The following is a 14,771-nucleotide window of genomic DNA, read 5'->3' on the forward strand; positions in this document are numbered from 1 at the left end:
CAAAGCAACATGCAGTGTTAATGAAGCAGGGCAGACTGCTGTCTCCTTCATCCCTTATATAGACCTGCATCCTGCAGACAAACCTTGGTGCTGACAGTCACCGACACCTTCATTGTACCACAAAGGATGTTTATGGAGCTGGACACACATGTAAGAGAGAGGGATGAGCCTCCAGAACAGGATGGTAATTGAAACTGAAGAACACAGCTTTGTTTTCCCTTGTTTCCAGACGCTCCTCGCTGTGCCGAGATTCCCTCCCTCCCGACCGTTATAACCAGTGACAACCGCCGCCAACCATAAAGTCTCTGAGCGCAGGGAGGATCAGGGGCGGGACATTGTGTCGGGCCCGCCCGCAGCCTCCGCTCCTCCACCGCACCCCGCAGTCCAAGCCGGGGGTGGGAGGGAGGTGAGTGGGGCGATGGGGGGAGGGAGGGGAGATGATGAGATAAGATAGGATGAGATGAGATAAGATAAGATAAGGGGGGTTCGGCTCCTAGTGGTGGGTGGCAACGGCGGCCTCCATGCTTCATGCGTGGGCTGGGCATCCCGGAACCGGCGGCACATGGCAGCCCTAAAAGCAGCTTCCCGCAGCATCCTCCGTGCTTTTAGGTTTCCCTGTAAACCCGATTGAGTAACTTGGTCCTATTTGGTTTGGTCATTTGTAAAGGTTGTTACCTTTTCATGTGAATTCTGGTGATTGTTCGGTACAAGAGCAGTAAACAAACAGCCCCGCGTTTACTGTGCTGCTTCTGGGCAGTGTTTTGCAATTGGGAGTGTTGTGAAACTGGTTTTGAGTTGGCTTGGAAACTCGCTTATTTCTTTGGTTATATGGAAAAGAATGACCCACCCAAGGCTTTCCCTTCCCATAGTGGGTAGCTGCACCTCAGCTGTGCTTTGCAGTGGGCAATGTCTGACTGCTTGGAGCAAAGGTTGCTCAAGTAAGTGAGGCTATGACCCTATTGCATGGGGGACTTTGTCATCTGCATTATAACCCCACGGTGGGTAAAAGAAAACCAAACCTCTGCTTAATGTGATGATTATTTCTAGCCTAGGCAAAAGGTTTGGAGCCACACATCTGCCCCTGTGCACTTGCTACCCCTGTTAGCTGGATTTAAGTGTGGAGGTGAGAGGAAGGAGCAGGGGAGGCAGTGACAACAGGAGGCTGAGGAGCTGCACTATGGAGCTTCCCAGGGAAAGCAGAGGAGTCAGATTTAGGTTGGATGTTAGGGGGAAGTTCTTCACTAGGAGAGTGGTTAGGCCCTGGAACAGGCTGCCCAGGGAGGCTGTGGATGCCCCGTCCTTGGAGGTGTTCAAGGCCAGGTTGGACGGGGCCATGGGCAACCTGATCTAGTAAAGGTGTATGTTTGGTGGCCCTGCCAGGCAGGGGGTTGGAACTACATGATCCTTGAGGTCCCTTCCAACCCGGGTCATTCTGTGATTCTGTGAGTCATGAGATGCCATAAGTTGCCTGCAAAAATCCTGCAAACAGCAGCAGTGGATGGGCTGAGATGTTGCTTTGTGAGTGTGGTCACTTTGCCTTTGCTGTAATTGGGTCTTTCCTCCCATTTATCAGAAGGGGAACGAGCTGCCTTATCTTGCTTGCAAAATCCTGCTCACCTGACCGTTGATCGTTGCGTCCGCAGCCACAGGACAGAGATCTGCAGTCGGGGCTGTGAGGAAGATGAGTTTCCATCTGCTTTTGCTGCTGCATCATTTGTAAAGCTCCTGTGTTACTCAGGTGAGTCTGTTGGGGAAAGAAACATGAGATATATGAAGACCAGTTCAAGCAAAGGGTAGGGAGAGATGTTCAGAAGTTTTGGTTGTTATTATCTAGATGAATTAGCTCCTGTGTTGCTTTGTAATGGAATAGCGAGAGAGCTTTATTTTGAATTAGAGGAACAAGACTAAATAAGACCAAGTAAAGGTTTTTTTTGGCCAGGGAGAGTGGCTGTTACCAGCTGCAGCAATGAGTGGGTGCCCACATGCTCCTCTCTGAGAGAAAGCTGCAGTTGGCAGAACACAAACCCAGCATTGTCTCCTGGCTGCATACACAACTGTCATGAGACAGCATCTAGACTGGCTCATGTCTAGACTTCATTTGAAGGATGAAACTATTGCTTCCCATGTTGTTTTATTGGACCATTTGTCTCCCAGTAGCTTGTTGGAGCTTAACTCAGCTGTGTTCATGAGAGTGGTGGTCTACACGAGTCATGAAAGTGCAGTGTATTAAAGGAGAGCCTGTGAACAGAACCTGCCAGTGGTCGTGCTCGTCTCTGAGCTGCTGTGGCAATATTGACATGAAGCAGTGCCAATGCAGCACAATGCCACGTGAGCAAAGTTCCAAACAGGATGTTGTTGAAAGCAGCAGCCTGAATTTGCTGGCGTGTATGTCCACTTGTAGCCAGCTCTGAAATATCCATTAGAACGGATTTCAGCTTCAGTCTGAAGACACTGATATACTGTAAGGTGAAATAAAGATGGTAACAGATATTCTAAAGGTTATTTATGAGGAAAAACTCACCAATATGGATGCCTTCACTGGGAAATGCTGAGGCAATGCCCACCAGGGAGCAATCTCCAAGAGATGCTGCCTTAGTGATGGTCAGCCCTTAAATGAGATCTAGAGGTAGAGTCAAGCTCCACCAGCTCCAGGCAGAAGTCCTGGGTTTTGAGCTATGGTAGAAGAGACATTTTACATTGTGTTTTGCGGTGTTATAATGTGGAATGACTGATTTTCTTCTTTAATCCTGTTCTCTATAGTGTTCCTGAGTCTGCCTTCCCTCTCCCAAGATGCTGAGAAGAGTCCTGTGTACCATGTTGCTCATGGGAGCCTTGCCATCACAGGCTGAGGCGTCTCAGGGCCACATCTCTGTGGTCTTGCTGGGAGCCACAGGGGATTTAGCCAAGAAGTATTTGTGGCAGGGTTTGTTCCAACTCTACATAGACCAAGTGAGCAGTGGCCACAGCTTCACCTTCCATGGGGCTGCGCTGACAGATCTGGAACCAGGGCAGAAGCTGATGTTTGATGTACTGAAGAGGCTGGCCTGTCCCCCAGATGAATCTCCCAACAGGTGTGCTGTGCTCAAGGACCAATTCCTGAAGCTGAGCCAATACCACCAGCTGAAAACTGCTGAAAACTACACTGCGCTGAACAGGGAGATTGAGATGCTGCTTCACCAGGAGGGGCTGAAAGAGGCAGGAAGGATCTTCTACTTCTCAGTACCACCATTTGCCTACACAGAGATTGCTCGACACATCAACAGCAGCTGCAGGCCACCTCCGGGTGCCTGGCTACGTGTGGTGCTGGAAAAACCTTTTGGCCATGACCTGGAGTCAGCCCAGCAAATGGCTGCAGAGCTGATGAGCTTCTTCAGGGAAGAGGAGATGTACCGGGTGGACCACTACCTTGGTAAACAGGTAAGAAGTATGCAATGCTCAGCTGTACTTGCTCAGTAAGCAATGCCCTCTCCTTCTTGCAGTTCTTTCATTGCACACAGACCCATTGCTAGCCATGGCTTCTAGAGGTAGTTTTAAATTTGATGTGTTATGGAGCTGATGGGATGTTAACTTTGTGGTACCATTTGGAAGGCTTCATCCTGTCCTGTGCTCCAGGCAGAACGCAGGGTCTGCTTGCTGCAAGGACGGCTCAGGATGTGCAGCACTGCATTGTCCCAGAGGGAATGCATTCAAGGACGAGCCATCCTAGTTTTAGAGGAATGTAATAGCACATTTTGAAAGCAAATTGCTCCAGCCATGGCCCTGCCGCAGCCAGATTATACTCAAAAAGGTGCATGAACAGCTATAAGGAGACCACCTTTGCTAAGAGGGTTTTTTTTAATTGGGTTTTGTTGCTGTTTTTTTTCCCTCTTTTTTTACCGTTTCTTCTCCCAGAGCAGATGCCTTTAGTGCTGTAAGCACCTGATCTATTTCAGCTCTTTGGAGCCGTATGTTAGTCCCAGGATGGTCTGACTCAGCTCTTTGTCTTTTGAGGGATATAAACTGAGAGCCTTGTAGCATACTTTTCAGCCTTTTTCACATTAAACCTCAGAATTCTTCAACAAAACCTTTAATGTACAGTCAGTAGTGTTGTACCATGACACTGTGTCCCATCACAGGCTCTTGATGATTTTTCCCTACTCTTGCTCACTCTGCTTTCTGCTATGTAGCTTTCTAGAGCTGACTTCATCCTAGTGCTGGATGGGACAATGAGGAGGAGATAGCGTAGTGTAGAAATGTGGCAAGTTTTTGTTGGATCTTTAATCTTTCTTTTCACAGGCTGTAGCCCATATCTTGCCTTTTCGAGATCAGAACCGTCAGTTTCTGGATCCGATTTGGAACCGACATCATGTGGAAAGAGTGGAGATCGTCTTGAAGGAAACTGTGGATGCTAAAGGTTCGTGAAGCGAGTGTGCAGAGCTAGGAGAACTAGGGAGAACTAGCAGGCTTATTAATTACATGAAAGTGCCCCTGAGGCAGTGCTGGTGTAGAAACAAAAAAGTGCAGGTGGATGATGTGCTGCTCCCTGGAAATGGAGAGAGTCTGTCTTATACTTCCTGTGCTGGGGACTGAATCACCTTCCAGGTAATTTTGCTGCTTCCAAGAAAAGATTCCCATTGAAACTCAACTGCAGGCCAGTAGAAGCCTCACCTTTTTTCTGCCATGGAGCTTTGGAGGAATTTCAGGGAGCTTTCTGCAGTTCAGGGATCTTAGATCTTAGTAAGAAGCATTGCATTTGGAATTGATGCAATCTGAAACCACCTTGGTTTAGTGATGCGATAATCCGGCCATTTTATTGGCAATCTTTTTTTGTTCCTGTCCTGTTAATTATCAAGCTGGTACTGAGGATATGCTGCAGCATTCTTTGGAGGATGCTCTTGCATCTTTTGCTTGGGCATTGCTCAAACTGGCTTGTCAGTACAAACCTAACAAAAACCAGGTCAGTCTGGTTTTGCAGGGAGAAAGATTAAAGCCCAGAGTTGCTGGTATGGATATCCTGCTGAAGGACGTGGCTGCAATCTCCCTGCAGTCCTGCAGCATCTGCTCTGCAGTACTCAGCATAAAGCACTGGGGATGGACTGCCACCCGCAGCAGTTCTTGGGATGTCAGGTGCCCTCAGTTCTGCAACATCAGAGTTGCTTTTCCACTCCACCAACCACCTCTTCTACTTTCCTCCCTCCTTCTCACCCCCAGCAACCACAAACTCAATTAGTGCAACCTTACCAGGCTCTGCAGAATGTTTGGTTTGGCAGCCTATATGTCAGCTAGGACCTGATTTTGGGTGAGGGAAACACTGCAGAAAGGCTTGTGGATAACAGTGCTGTGTGTGGGTAGTCCCAGCTACTCCCTGTGCCATCCCCTCTCTGAAAAACATTGTCATTTTTCCTTTGATGTCTTCTTTGCTCTGTGTGGCTTCAGCCTGGCTAACTGGCAAATCTGCAGCATTGATTACACTAATGAATGTGCCTTTGGATTAGAGCAAGGGAGATAAATGTATCAATCAATAGGGGAAGCCTATGGTCATGATGTAGTCTGCAGTGTGCAGCCTGCTGCTGAAGGATTACAGAAAGCTTGAGCCGTATTTGTGAAGAGTGCATTGTCTTTCTTCCCCTGAATGAACAGTCAAGCAGGGGAGAAGCAGAGCTTTATGAACAAAATTCTGTCTCTCAAGGGTATGGCCCACCCAGAGCCCCCTGGGGACAGAGGATCAGGGGAAAAGAGGCAGAAAAGAGTGCTGCTCGCTGCCAGGGCTGAATCTTCATTTTAGTAGCAGGGGCATTTCAGAAGCCCCTCCAAAGGGAGAGACTTCGTAGGTTCATTCTAACTGTTGGATCAGAAGGAGAGTAGTGCAAACTACTTTTGGTCCTCTGGGCACGTGCATTAAACAAGCAGAAGGCAGGGCTGCAAAACGCTCAGTTCATTTATCAGTATCTTACCTCCTCACTGTCCTCAGGCCGCACCAGTTTCTATGAGCAGTATGGAGTCATCCGGGACGTGCTGCAGAACCACCTCACTGAGGCCCTGATGTTCCTGACCATGGAGCTCCCAGGAAACCTGAGCAAGGCTGAAGAAGTCTTGCAGTGCAAGCTGCAGGCCCTGCAGTCCTTGCGAGGCCTGGAGAAACAGAGTGTTGTGTTGGGTCAGTATCAGGCATATGCCAGCCATGTAAAGGAGGAGCTGCAGAAGGGGCAGGACTATGTCAGCAGAACACCAACCTTTGCAGGTGAGATTTTTCTGGATTTCCTGGGTTTTGGGAGGGGGAGAACTCCTCACAGATCTGCTTGCTGTTTACATGTCAGGTTGAATTTAGTAGCTGAGATCACTGTGTCATTTCAGGTGTGCTCATTCACAGTGACAGCCTGCGTTGGGAAGGGGTTCCTTTCCTCCTGACTTCTGGAAAAGCTCTGGATGAACGGGTAGGTTATGTCCGTGTTCTCTTCAAGAACCGGGCCTACTGCACACAGAGTGAGGCTTTGAGGGATGCAGGGCACAGCCAATGTAAACCCAAGCAGATTGTATTCTACATCGGACATGGAGTGCTCGACACCCCAGCAGTGCTGGTGAGCAGGAACCTTTTCAAGCCCATCATGCCAAAAAGCAGTTGGAAAGAAGTTGTAGGGCAGCCAAACCTGCATGTTTTTGGACAGCTGCTGTCTGATTACTACATGTACAGCCCTGTGAAAGAGAGAGATGCGTATTCTGTCCTCATCTCCAACATCTACCATGGCAGGAAAGACTTCTTCATAACCACTGAGAACTTGCTGGCCTCCTGGGCATTCTGGACACCGCTGCTGAACAGCATTTCACACCAGGCCCCACGCCTCTACCCTGGTGGAGTGGAGAACCAGAACTTCTTAGACTTTGAAATGGTGAGTGGGGAACTGGCATTCACAGAGCCAGAGCCAGTGGAATTGCTGAGCCTCGGTGGGCCGATGCCAAGTGATTACAAGACGATCCAGTCAAAGTTTCGACAGAGCCCCCTGGTCTCAGCGTGGTCTGAGGTCTTGATTTCCCAGCTGGCTTCTGATATCGAGAAGGCAGCAAGCAGAGCTGTGGCACGCTCTGGGCAGTTCCACCTGGCTCTCTCAGGTGGCTCAAGCCCAGTGGCCCTATTCCAGCGGCTGGCAAGACACCATTATGACTTCCCATGGAGGCACACGCACCTCTGGCTGGTGGATGAGCGTTGTGTCCCACTCACTGACCCAGAGTCCAACTTCTTCAGCTTGCACAACCACCTCCTGCAGAACATCAGAGTTCCCTACTTCAATGTCCACCCCATGCCCGTGCACATGCACCAGCGGCTCTGTGTGGAAGAGGATGGAGGCGCAGAGCTGTATGCCAAGGAGATCATGGCCCTGGTGGCCAACGCCAGCTTTGACCTGGTGCTGCTGGGGGTGGGCACTGATGGGCACACTGCCTCGCTGTTCCCCCACTCTGAGAACGGCCTGGAAGGGGCTCAGGCTGTGGTGCTGACCGAAAGCCCTGTCAAACCTCACCAGAGGATGAGCCTCAGTTTGCCCCTTATCAACAAGGCCCAACAGGTGTTTGTCCTAGTTATGGGGAAGGGCAAACATGACATCACCACGCTGATCAGCAGGGTGGGTCGTGAGCCAAGAAAATGGCCTATCTCGGGTGTCAACCCCAGCTCAGGTCAGCTGGTGTGGTACATGGATTATGAAGCTCTGCTTGGGTGATGTTCCTAGTGTCCCTTCTAGTCCTGGCTCTTAAAACCTAGATTTTCCTACAGGGTGTCCATGTTTTTCTATTGCCAGCAGCAGCTTCTTCTCTGATAGAGAATTTCTCTGGGAAATTGGTGGTCTGCATTGCCTCTGGCATTTGAGCTCAGCTCAGTGTGCAGAGCTAAGCAGGATCCAAGAGCCCGGTGCGGCATTGCTGGCTCTGCCAGGACTGAGCTGTGACATTGGACAGATTACCTCACCTTGAAGTGCCTCAGTTTTCACCTCTCAGGCTTTTATGATTATTAACACTGAGCTACCTCGTACACACAATGGGAGACTTATTAAATTAAATACCTGCCAGAAATTTTCTTCTTTATTCTCAGGTCTGAAGATGGACATGGTAATGACGTGTCTGTCTTCTGCTCAGCTTTGCCTGGGACGTTGCAGTGGCCTCAGCAAAATGAGTCTCATGCACTTGAGTCTGTTTGTTGTGTCCATGCAGCCCATTGTAATGTCAGCCAGTACAGGCTGTGGCTGGGCTCTCCTGCAGCTCTCATGGCATGTGGCCCCTAAATGCTGACACCAATTTGTGAGCTCTCTGTAGTTCTGGGTCTTCGCCAGTTGCCGAGCAGCAGGAGCTGAGACTATACGCAGTAATTTGCTGCTTTCCTTAAGTGGGTAGCTGGTACCAGGGGGATGGAGAAGGAAACCACACTGCTTTTTAGGCTGTTAGAATAATGGGGACAGGGCAAGGAACATGGCAGTTCACAAAGCTGTTATTTCCTTGCAGCACAATAATTATTGAGGGAAAACCTTGGTGTTCAGAATAGTCATTTGTGTTTAGCCAGCGAAGGAGTGTTGTTTTCCTTATCCATCTTCTGTGTTTGTGTCATTTCTCTAAACCATTTTTGTCTGTCCTCAGAATTGAAGCTTGCTGTGCCATTCAGTGGCTTATAAAATTTCTGTGGGAGGCAGCTTTAAAAACCATCCACGTGTCCCTCGTTACGTTGTGCATTAATGTAGTTTTGGGATGGGGGTGGTTGGATTTCAGCTCCAGGACACTGACTTAGAATAGCAAGGAACTTTCTCCACACATCCACTCTGGCTGGTCCTGTGTGGAGCCACAAGTTAGACTCAATGATTCTTATAGGTCACTTACAACTTGGGATATTCTGGATGGAGGTGGTGGGGCTCAGAGTGATGCAGGGACCCCAGTGCTGACACAAAATGGCACCTGGACTGCAGGAAGCAGCAGTGAGTTGTGTGGCTTTAGGCTGTGCCACCCTTCATGGCCCTGTAGCCTCAGGAGGAAAGTGGGATCCTCAGTAATTGCTCCTGGAGTTTGGTGACTCTTCACAGACCTGCAGTTCCCCAGGATGTGGAAGGAAGGAGACTTTGTTTGCAGCAGTTGAATGATAGGCATTGGCCTCAAATCCTTCCCTGCATGGGGCATCTGCTGGATCCTGGTAATGAGGATGCAAATTGGGTTGCATCCAATTGCAAGTCTGGCAGCACGTGGAACACTTTGAATGGCCCACGCTTCCAGGTTCTCAAGTCCTTGCCTTCCAGCATAATTCTCATCTTAATGCAGAAATCAGAACCTCTGCTAATTGTGCAGATAAAAGAGCATTGAGCAAACTGCAGAGAGCCTGTTGGTTGTCAGCAGTCCCTGGGCAAACAGGGCCAGGGAGAACATGAGCTGGCAGAAGCTGTGGGCTGCAGGAACAGGCCAAGTTCTCAGGGGCTGGCTGCAGTCTCTGGCAGCCCCCTCCCAAACTTGCAGATGGTGCTTAAAAGCAGCTTAAAAACAGCTTTGTCTGTACTGCAGCTGACTGAGCAGAGCTGAGCTGTCCTGATGCACATCGCTTGGCTCTTACATGGGAAAGGATGGGACTTCTCCAGGTGTAGCTGTGTCATCTGCAGAAGAAAGACAAGTGCCTTAACTGGCCTGCTTCAGCAACTGGGATGGTTGGTTGGTCTGTGCTTGCTCATCAATACGTTTGCTGCTGCCTGTTTGGGGCAGAAACACAAAAGGGTGAAAATAAATTGCAGGGGAAGAAAATAGCATAGAAATGCAGGAGGAAGGCAAGCACTGCAGGCACCTTGGTGCAAGTAAAGTCTGGAATAAGAGAAAATAACTGGAATAAGTAGATGAGTGATTACAAACACTGGCTCTAAATTATACCGCAGTAGCTGGAACAGCTGTGCAGAGGAAGATGTGTTAGGTCTGGTATATCCATAAATTGAAACTTCATTTTCTTTCTTCAAACAAAAGTAGCCGTGTTAACTTGAATCTGTTCTTGTGTACTTGAGGTTGAGGGAACAACAATGAAAAATGCACCTATGTGGGAATGAATACGTTGTTACAAATGGCAGAATCTATTCCTGCTTTACAAACTGTGACGGTTGTGGTTTCTCGTTTCTGCACGTTCTTTTATAACATTTGGCTGGTACCTTTCAAAATAAACACCGATCTTTATTTTTAGAGGGCTTTATTTGCACTTCTAAATAACGTTCTCAGCACTGCCAGCCCAAGAGCAGCTGTTCTTTAGAGCTGAAGATAGGGATCGTTTGGGAAGTCTCCAATGGGTCACCCTGAAATTCAGCCTGGTTTTATAAAAATCCATTAGGAACCTGTGTGTGTTGTTCTCATTGAGTATAGCTGTCAGGGTTGTTTGGTTTCCTTGAGCACTGTCTATATATTTTTTCCACAGACATTCCTTTTAAACTCTTTACTACTCAGCATTTGCCAGATGAGAAGTAAATATTTTGCAGCGTGTAACGTTTGTGACTGGCAAGAAGGAGACTGGATGGGAAGAAGGGCAGAACCAGCAGCAAATCTGATGGAGAAGAATGGTAGAAATCCGCTGGGCTACAGGCCAAGGAGCAGTGCTATTTTTATGTTGTAAAAGCTATTAATAGGAGCCGTGCACCTTCCTGACAGGCTGTGTATTAACCTTTCTTTGCAGAAGCAAATCCATGGAGTAACTGCTTGGAGTCTTTCTCTCCTAAATGAACATTGATAACAACTCCTTTCTGTTTTTTTAAATGACAGATGGTTTCTTCATTGCATTCCTGTCGTTCAGTGGTGTGATATTTACTGTTCTATAGAAAACTAACACTGGAATTCATTCTTTCTCACTGTAACTTTTATAACTCAACTTGTTAAATCTTATTTTCCCATGAGTAAATTTTGATTCCTTTCATGTTGTGTCATGAATAGTGATTTATATTTATAAAAAAATAAATATTTTTTCAGCATTAATGTCTGCTAAGTTCTTTCAAAGCTTGATGGTCATCCTGCGGGCTTGATTTATTCCCTTGTGTGCCCCAGTCCCGTTTTAGCATTAGGTGTTAAAGCTCTCTGTGTGCAAACAGGACAGTATTGAATATAGTTTAAAAACAGGAGTCTGAATTATTTGCATTTACTGGCCAGGTTGATTTTTTTATGTCTGTATGTTCTGAACAAGGCCACGGCTTTACAGAACAGGAGCAGCCAAAGCTGTTTCAAGGTGAGAAGATGGACCCAGTGCCAGGTCCTGAAATGCCCGGTCCTGATGGTGCCCGAGGTAAGTCTCCAGCTGGCAGTGCTGTCCTGCTGCGGTTCTGGTTCTCTCCAGTGCTGTTAGCGATGCTGAATTATCTGGGCAGCCCTTGTGTTTGGAGATGATATCCAGGTGAGGAGATGTAGTGGTCATGTCATGGGGCCAGGACAATGTTTTCTTACCCAGGTCAGAAATGCTTTAATTCTACTGTAGAAAAGGTTTTATTCTAGTTCAGAAGTCAGTGCATGTCACTGAAGAGGGATACTCTGAGCAGTTACAGCATCACTGGGTCCTCCCCAGGCACAGTGAGCAGAGGCAGGTGGTAAGAGCAGCAAAACCTTCAGTGTCTTAATTATTCTGAAAACAAATTTCATGATGCTGTTCTTGACTTCTCCTTCAGCCACAGATAAGGGCAGCCCTCAGTAGGATCTGTGTCTCCAGCCTCATTGCTTTCCTTAACAGAGATTTGCTTTATTGCTTCCTTTCCAACAAATGGATGACCTTAAAAGGGGAAATACTGGAGATGGTGAGGACTGAAAACAAGATCCCGAGACAGTCTGCTTTGTGAGATGTCTGTGGGCAGTGTGACTCCATGCCGCTCCCTGCAGATGCTGGCACGCTGTGCTGTAGCAATGCAGCACCAGGCTCTCCTGTGAGCATCACTGCAGGCTGCGCCCAGCCATGGCCCCGCACTGCTCCCTGCAGCGGGACACACTGTCTCTGTTTGACATATTGCTCTCCGGAGAGGAATTTCCCACATTAACCATGTGCTGATGGTGTTCTGAGTAGACATCGCCTCATTTTTTCCTTAAACAGGGCTCCCTTTTTGTAGGCATCTCCTTATCCACGAAACAATCTGGGTCTTGTGTGAATGGTGTTTGGCTCTGAGCGGTATTGCTGAAATAAGACCTTGTGCACAAAGGCAAACTGTCAAGCAGGTTATTTTCTGTCGATCCCTGCCTATTTTTAGCAGGGTTTGGGCATTTTTTTTGCATGTTACTTTTCTTACATGGGGTGTATTTTATGAGCTGACACAGTACCTTGTGTGCCTGAAGATTTGGAGAAACTCCCTCCTGCTGCCTGCAGAAAGGAAGAGGATCGTGTATCTGGGTGATCTGTGGGGTATTGAAGCTGCAGTGGGCATCACTTGCCCTGAAGGAAGGGAGCCTGGGGCTGGGTGCTAGGAATGCAAGTAGGGAGAGGGAAGAAACACTAAGACAAGACCCAGTGCTCTCAGTATGCCTGGGGATATCACATCTGGGACAGCACTTGTGGGATGAACGTGATGTTAAACAGCTTGATCTGGGTAAAGCAAAAAGTAAACAGGAGGAAAAATCTGTGGGCAGCTGGGATTCATGTGGCTGTATGGCTCCTGCTCGGTCCCACCTCTCCATGCATGGACGTCCTGCTCCTTTGTGGTCCTGCTGGCCTGGGGTTGGCAATGAGGAGCTGTGTGCAGGGCTCTGCCCTGATTCCCTGTGGGTGAGTCACCTTGCTTGCTGAGTTCCCCTTCCCTCAGTGTACAGCAATAGCAAATCAGCTGCCCTGCAGAGATTTGGGTGTTTTGAAGAGGCTGCAGGGAGGCTACTAGGGGGAATGGGGAGATTTTAGTCCACAGGCTCCCTGTTGTGTGTTGAATCACACTCTTCAAACAATACCAGCAATAGAACTTGCCAGGGAGCAGCAACAGTCAAAATCTTTTCAGCACAAAGCCAGGGCCTTTCCTCATCCTTATTATCTGTTGCAAGTAGATGCTGCCTGGCATCGCCTCTCCCAGCAGCTGTATGACCAAACCATCTGACAAACAAACCACCCACATGCTGCACTGTTTTGACTTGCATGGTTCTTTTCCGAGCTCCTCTCTGGCAGTACTTAGGTCTCTGGAAGAGAAAAAAGGTGCTTTGGAGACCAGCACGCCAGCAGCAGAGGGTGCTGCTCCCCTACACTGTGAGTGACTGCAGCAAGCAGGGCTGAGCGCTGTGCTGGCTCTTTCCATTCTGCTTTCACGGCTTCCTTTCTTTTTCCCATCAAAATGGCCAGGAACTAATTTTTCTGCTTCCCTGCTCCCACTGGCTTCTTGCACTCAGGCTGTGATGTGTGCTCAGCCTCCCACATGCAGCCTTGTGCAGCACAGTGCAAGAAGCAAAGAGCGTGATGCCACATCCTTCTTACAGCCAAGTGTTGTGCCAGCTCATAGAGGTACTGTGGTTTTAGGGAGTGCTCTCATGGAGAGCTGTGTCAGTAGTAAGGCTGGCTCAGAGGTAGCTGGGTGGCCAGGTGGTGTTGGAAGGGTTGCTTCAAATAAAACTGGAGGTTTGGAGAATCAGAACTCCCTGCTCACCAGGTGAACGTGAATGTTCTCTTCTGGCCTTCTGCAAAATACCTGAAATCTGCTTTGTTTCTGAGGCTGGGTTTCATTTCCTTCAGCATCTCATCTATTTGCGTTGCTGTGGGCAAAGCGTCGTGTTGTCTGTTCTGAGGTCTGAACTCACAAGAAGAGAGTAACAGAAAGGAAGATGACTTTGTTTTCTTTTTCTGCGAAGGATCCCTCGGGGATGCCTCCTTTTCCTCCTTCATCCCACTCTTTCACAGCCTTTTCCATTGCACTGAGCCACCTTCCAGCTGAGGAGGGCCTGTCGATTGTCCTCTAAGCAGCTTGGCAGGATTTCTGCCTCATGGGGCTGCTGCTTAACAGTCTCTTTCTCTGTTCTGCAGCACACTAAGCTACTTTGGCTTTGTTGCTGTACACTACAGACACTCATTGTTCCCTATCTGTCGCATTGTCTCCCTTAATTCCCACAGGCAGAGCCTGCACGTAGCACGTACATGTTTCCTGGCAGTGTTTAGTCTCTGTCTCTCCAGAAAGCTGCATGTTTGCTGCCTGTCTGTCTTCACACTCATCCCCAAATGCCGAGTAATTGGATCAATTTTTGAACGTGGTCTGTCAATCTACTGCTGCAAGGTTACTATCAGCCAGTCATAAAGTGTATCTACAAGACATGCAGCAGCTGAGAGCTGTACTTAGGAATCTTAGGAAGGATTTTGATGCTTAGCTTCAGTCCATCAAAGAGTCCTATTTATTGCCCACCACCAGACCCCGTGGCTGATGTAAGATACTGAGTGCTGAGCAGAAGAGGTTTGCCAACTCATTTCTCCTTGCCCACCTTTTAGTAATCTTAGCATAAACTCACAGGGATGTGAGGTGGAAAAGCCTCTTTTAATCCAGATTTCATCCCCTGTTAGTTCTCCAAACAGGTTTAAAAGGATTCCATTTGCAGGCCATAAAAACCAGTGTTTGTCAGCCACCCCCCTCTGCTACTGTTGTCTTCAAATGCAGAGGGTATTCAAAGCAAGCGATGATTAGCAGTTCCTGCTCCTTAAGGAAGAGAGTAAAATATTAAGGAAATAATGGGAGACAAGATTCTGTAGGAGCTGTGATCTCATCTGGCTGGAAGCCACCACAAAGCTGAAAAGTTCTGCTTCAGCACTTGTTGCATCTGGTTTCCTCCAGCTTCCCCACTGCTATTATCCCCCCCCACCCCATTTTCTC

The 14,771-nt window shown here is 48.3% G+C and overlaps 1 protein-coding gene across 1 annotated transcript; it reads left to right on the forward strand.

Moving 5' to 3' along the window:
- The first annotated feature begins 315 nt into the window (after positions 1–315).
- H6PD (hexose-6-phosphate dehydrogenase/glucose 1-dehydrogenase) lies at positions 316–10,941 on the forward strand. The gene is made up of 6 exons (XM_015882795.2): positions 316–406; positions 1,574–1,738; positions 2,761–3,417; positions 4,276–4,393; positions 5,951–6,220; positions 6,334–10,941. Exons 3-6 carry the CDS (start codon positions 2,791–2,793, stop codon positions 7,689–7,691), a joined length of 2,373 nt encoding a protein of 790 aa, XP_015738281.1. The 5' UTR covers positions 316–406; positions 1,574–1,738; positions 2,761–2,790; the 3' UTR covers positions 7,692–10,941.
- Positions 10,942–14,771: the final 3,830 nt, after the last annotated feature.

Source organism: Coturnix japonica, chromosome 21 (genome assembly GCF_001577835.2).
Source record: "Coturnix japonica isolate 7356 chromosome 21, Coturnix japonica 2.1, whole genome shotgun sequence".
Classification (NCBI taxonomy): Eukaryota; Metazoa; Chordata; class Aves; order Galliformes; family Phasianidae; genus Coturnix; species Coturnix japonica.

Coding starts and splice junctions, on each gene's coding strand:
- H6PD (XM_015882795.2), top strand. CDS start 2,791: ATGCTGAGAAGAGTCCTGTGTACCATGTTGCTCATGGGAGCCTTGCCA. Junction 3,418..4,275: donor ACCACTACCTTGGTAAACAG/GTAAGAAGTATG, acceptor TTCTTTTCACAG/GCTGTAGCCCATATCTTGCC. Junction 4,394..5,950: donor GGAAACTGTGGATGCTAAAG/GTTCGTGAAGCG, acceptor CACTGTCCTCAG/GCCGCACCAGTTTCTATGAG.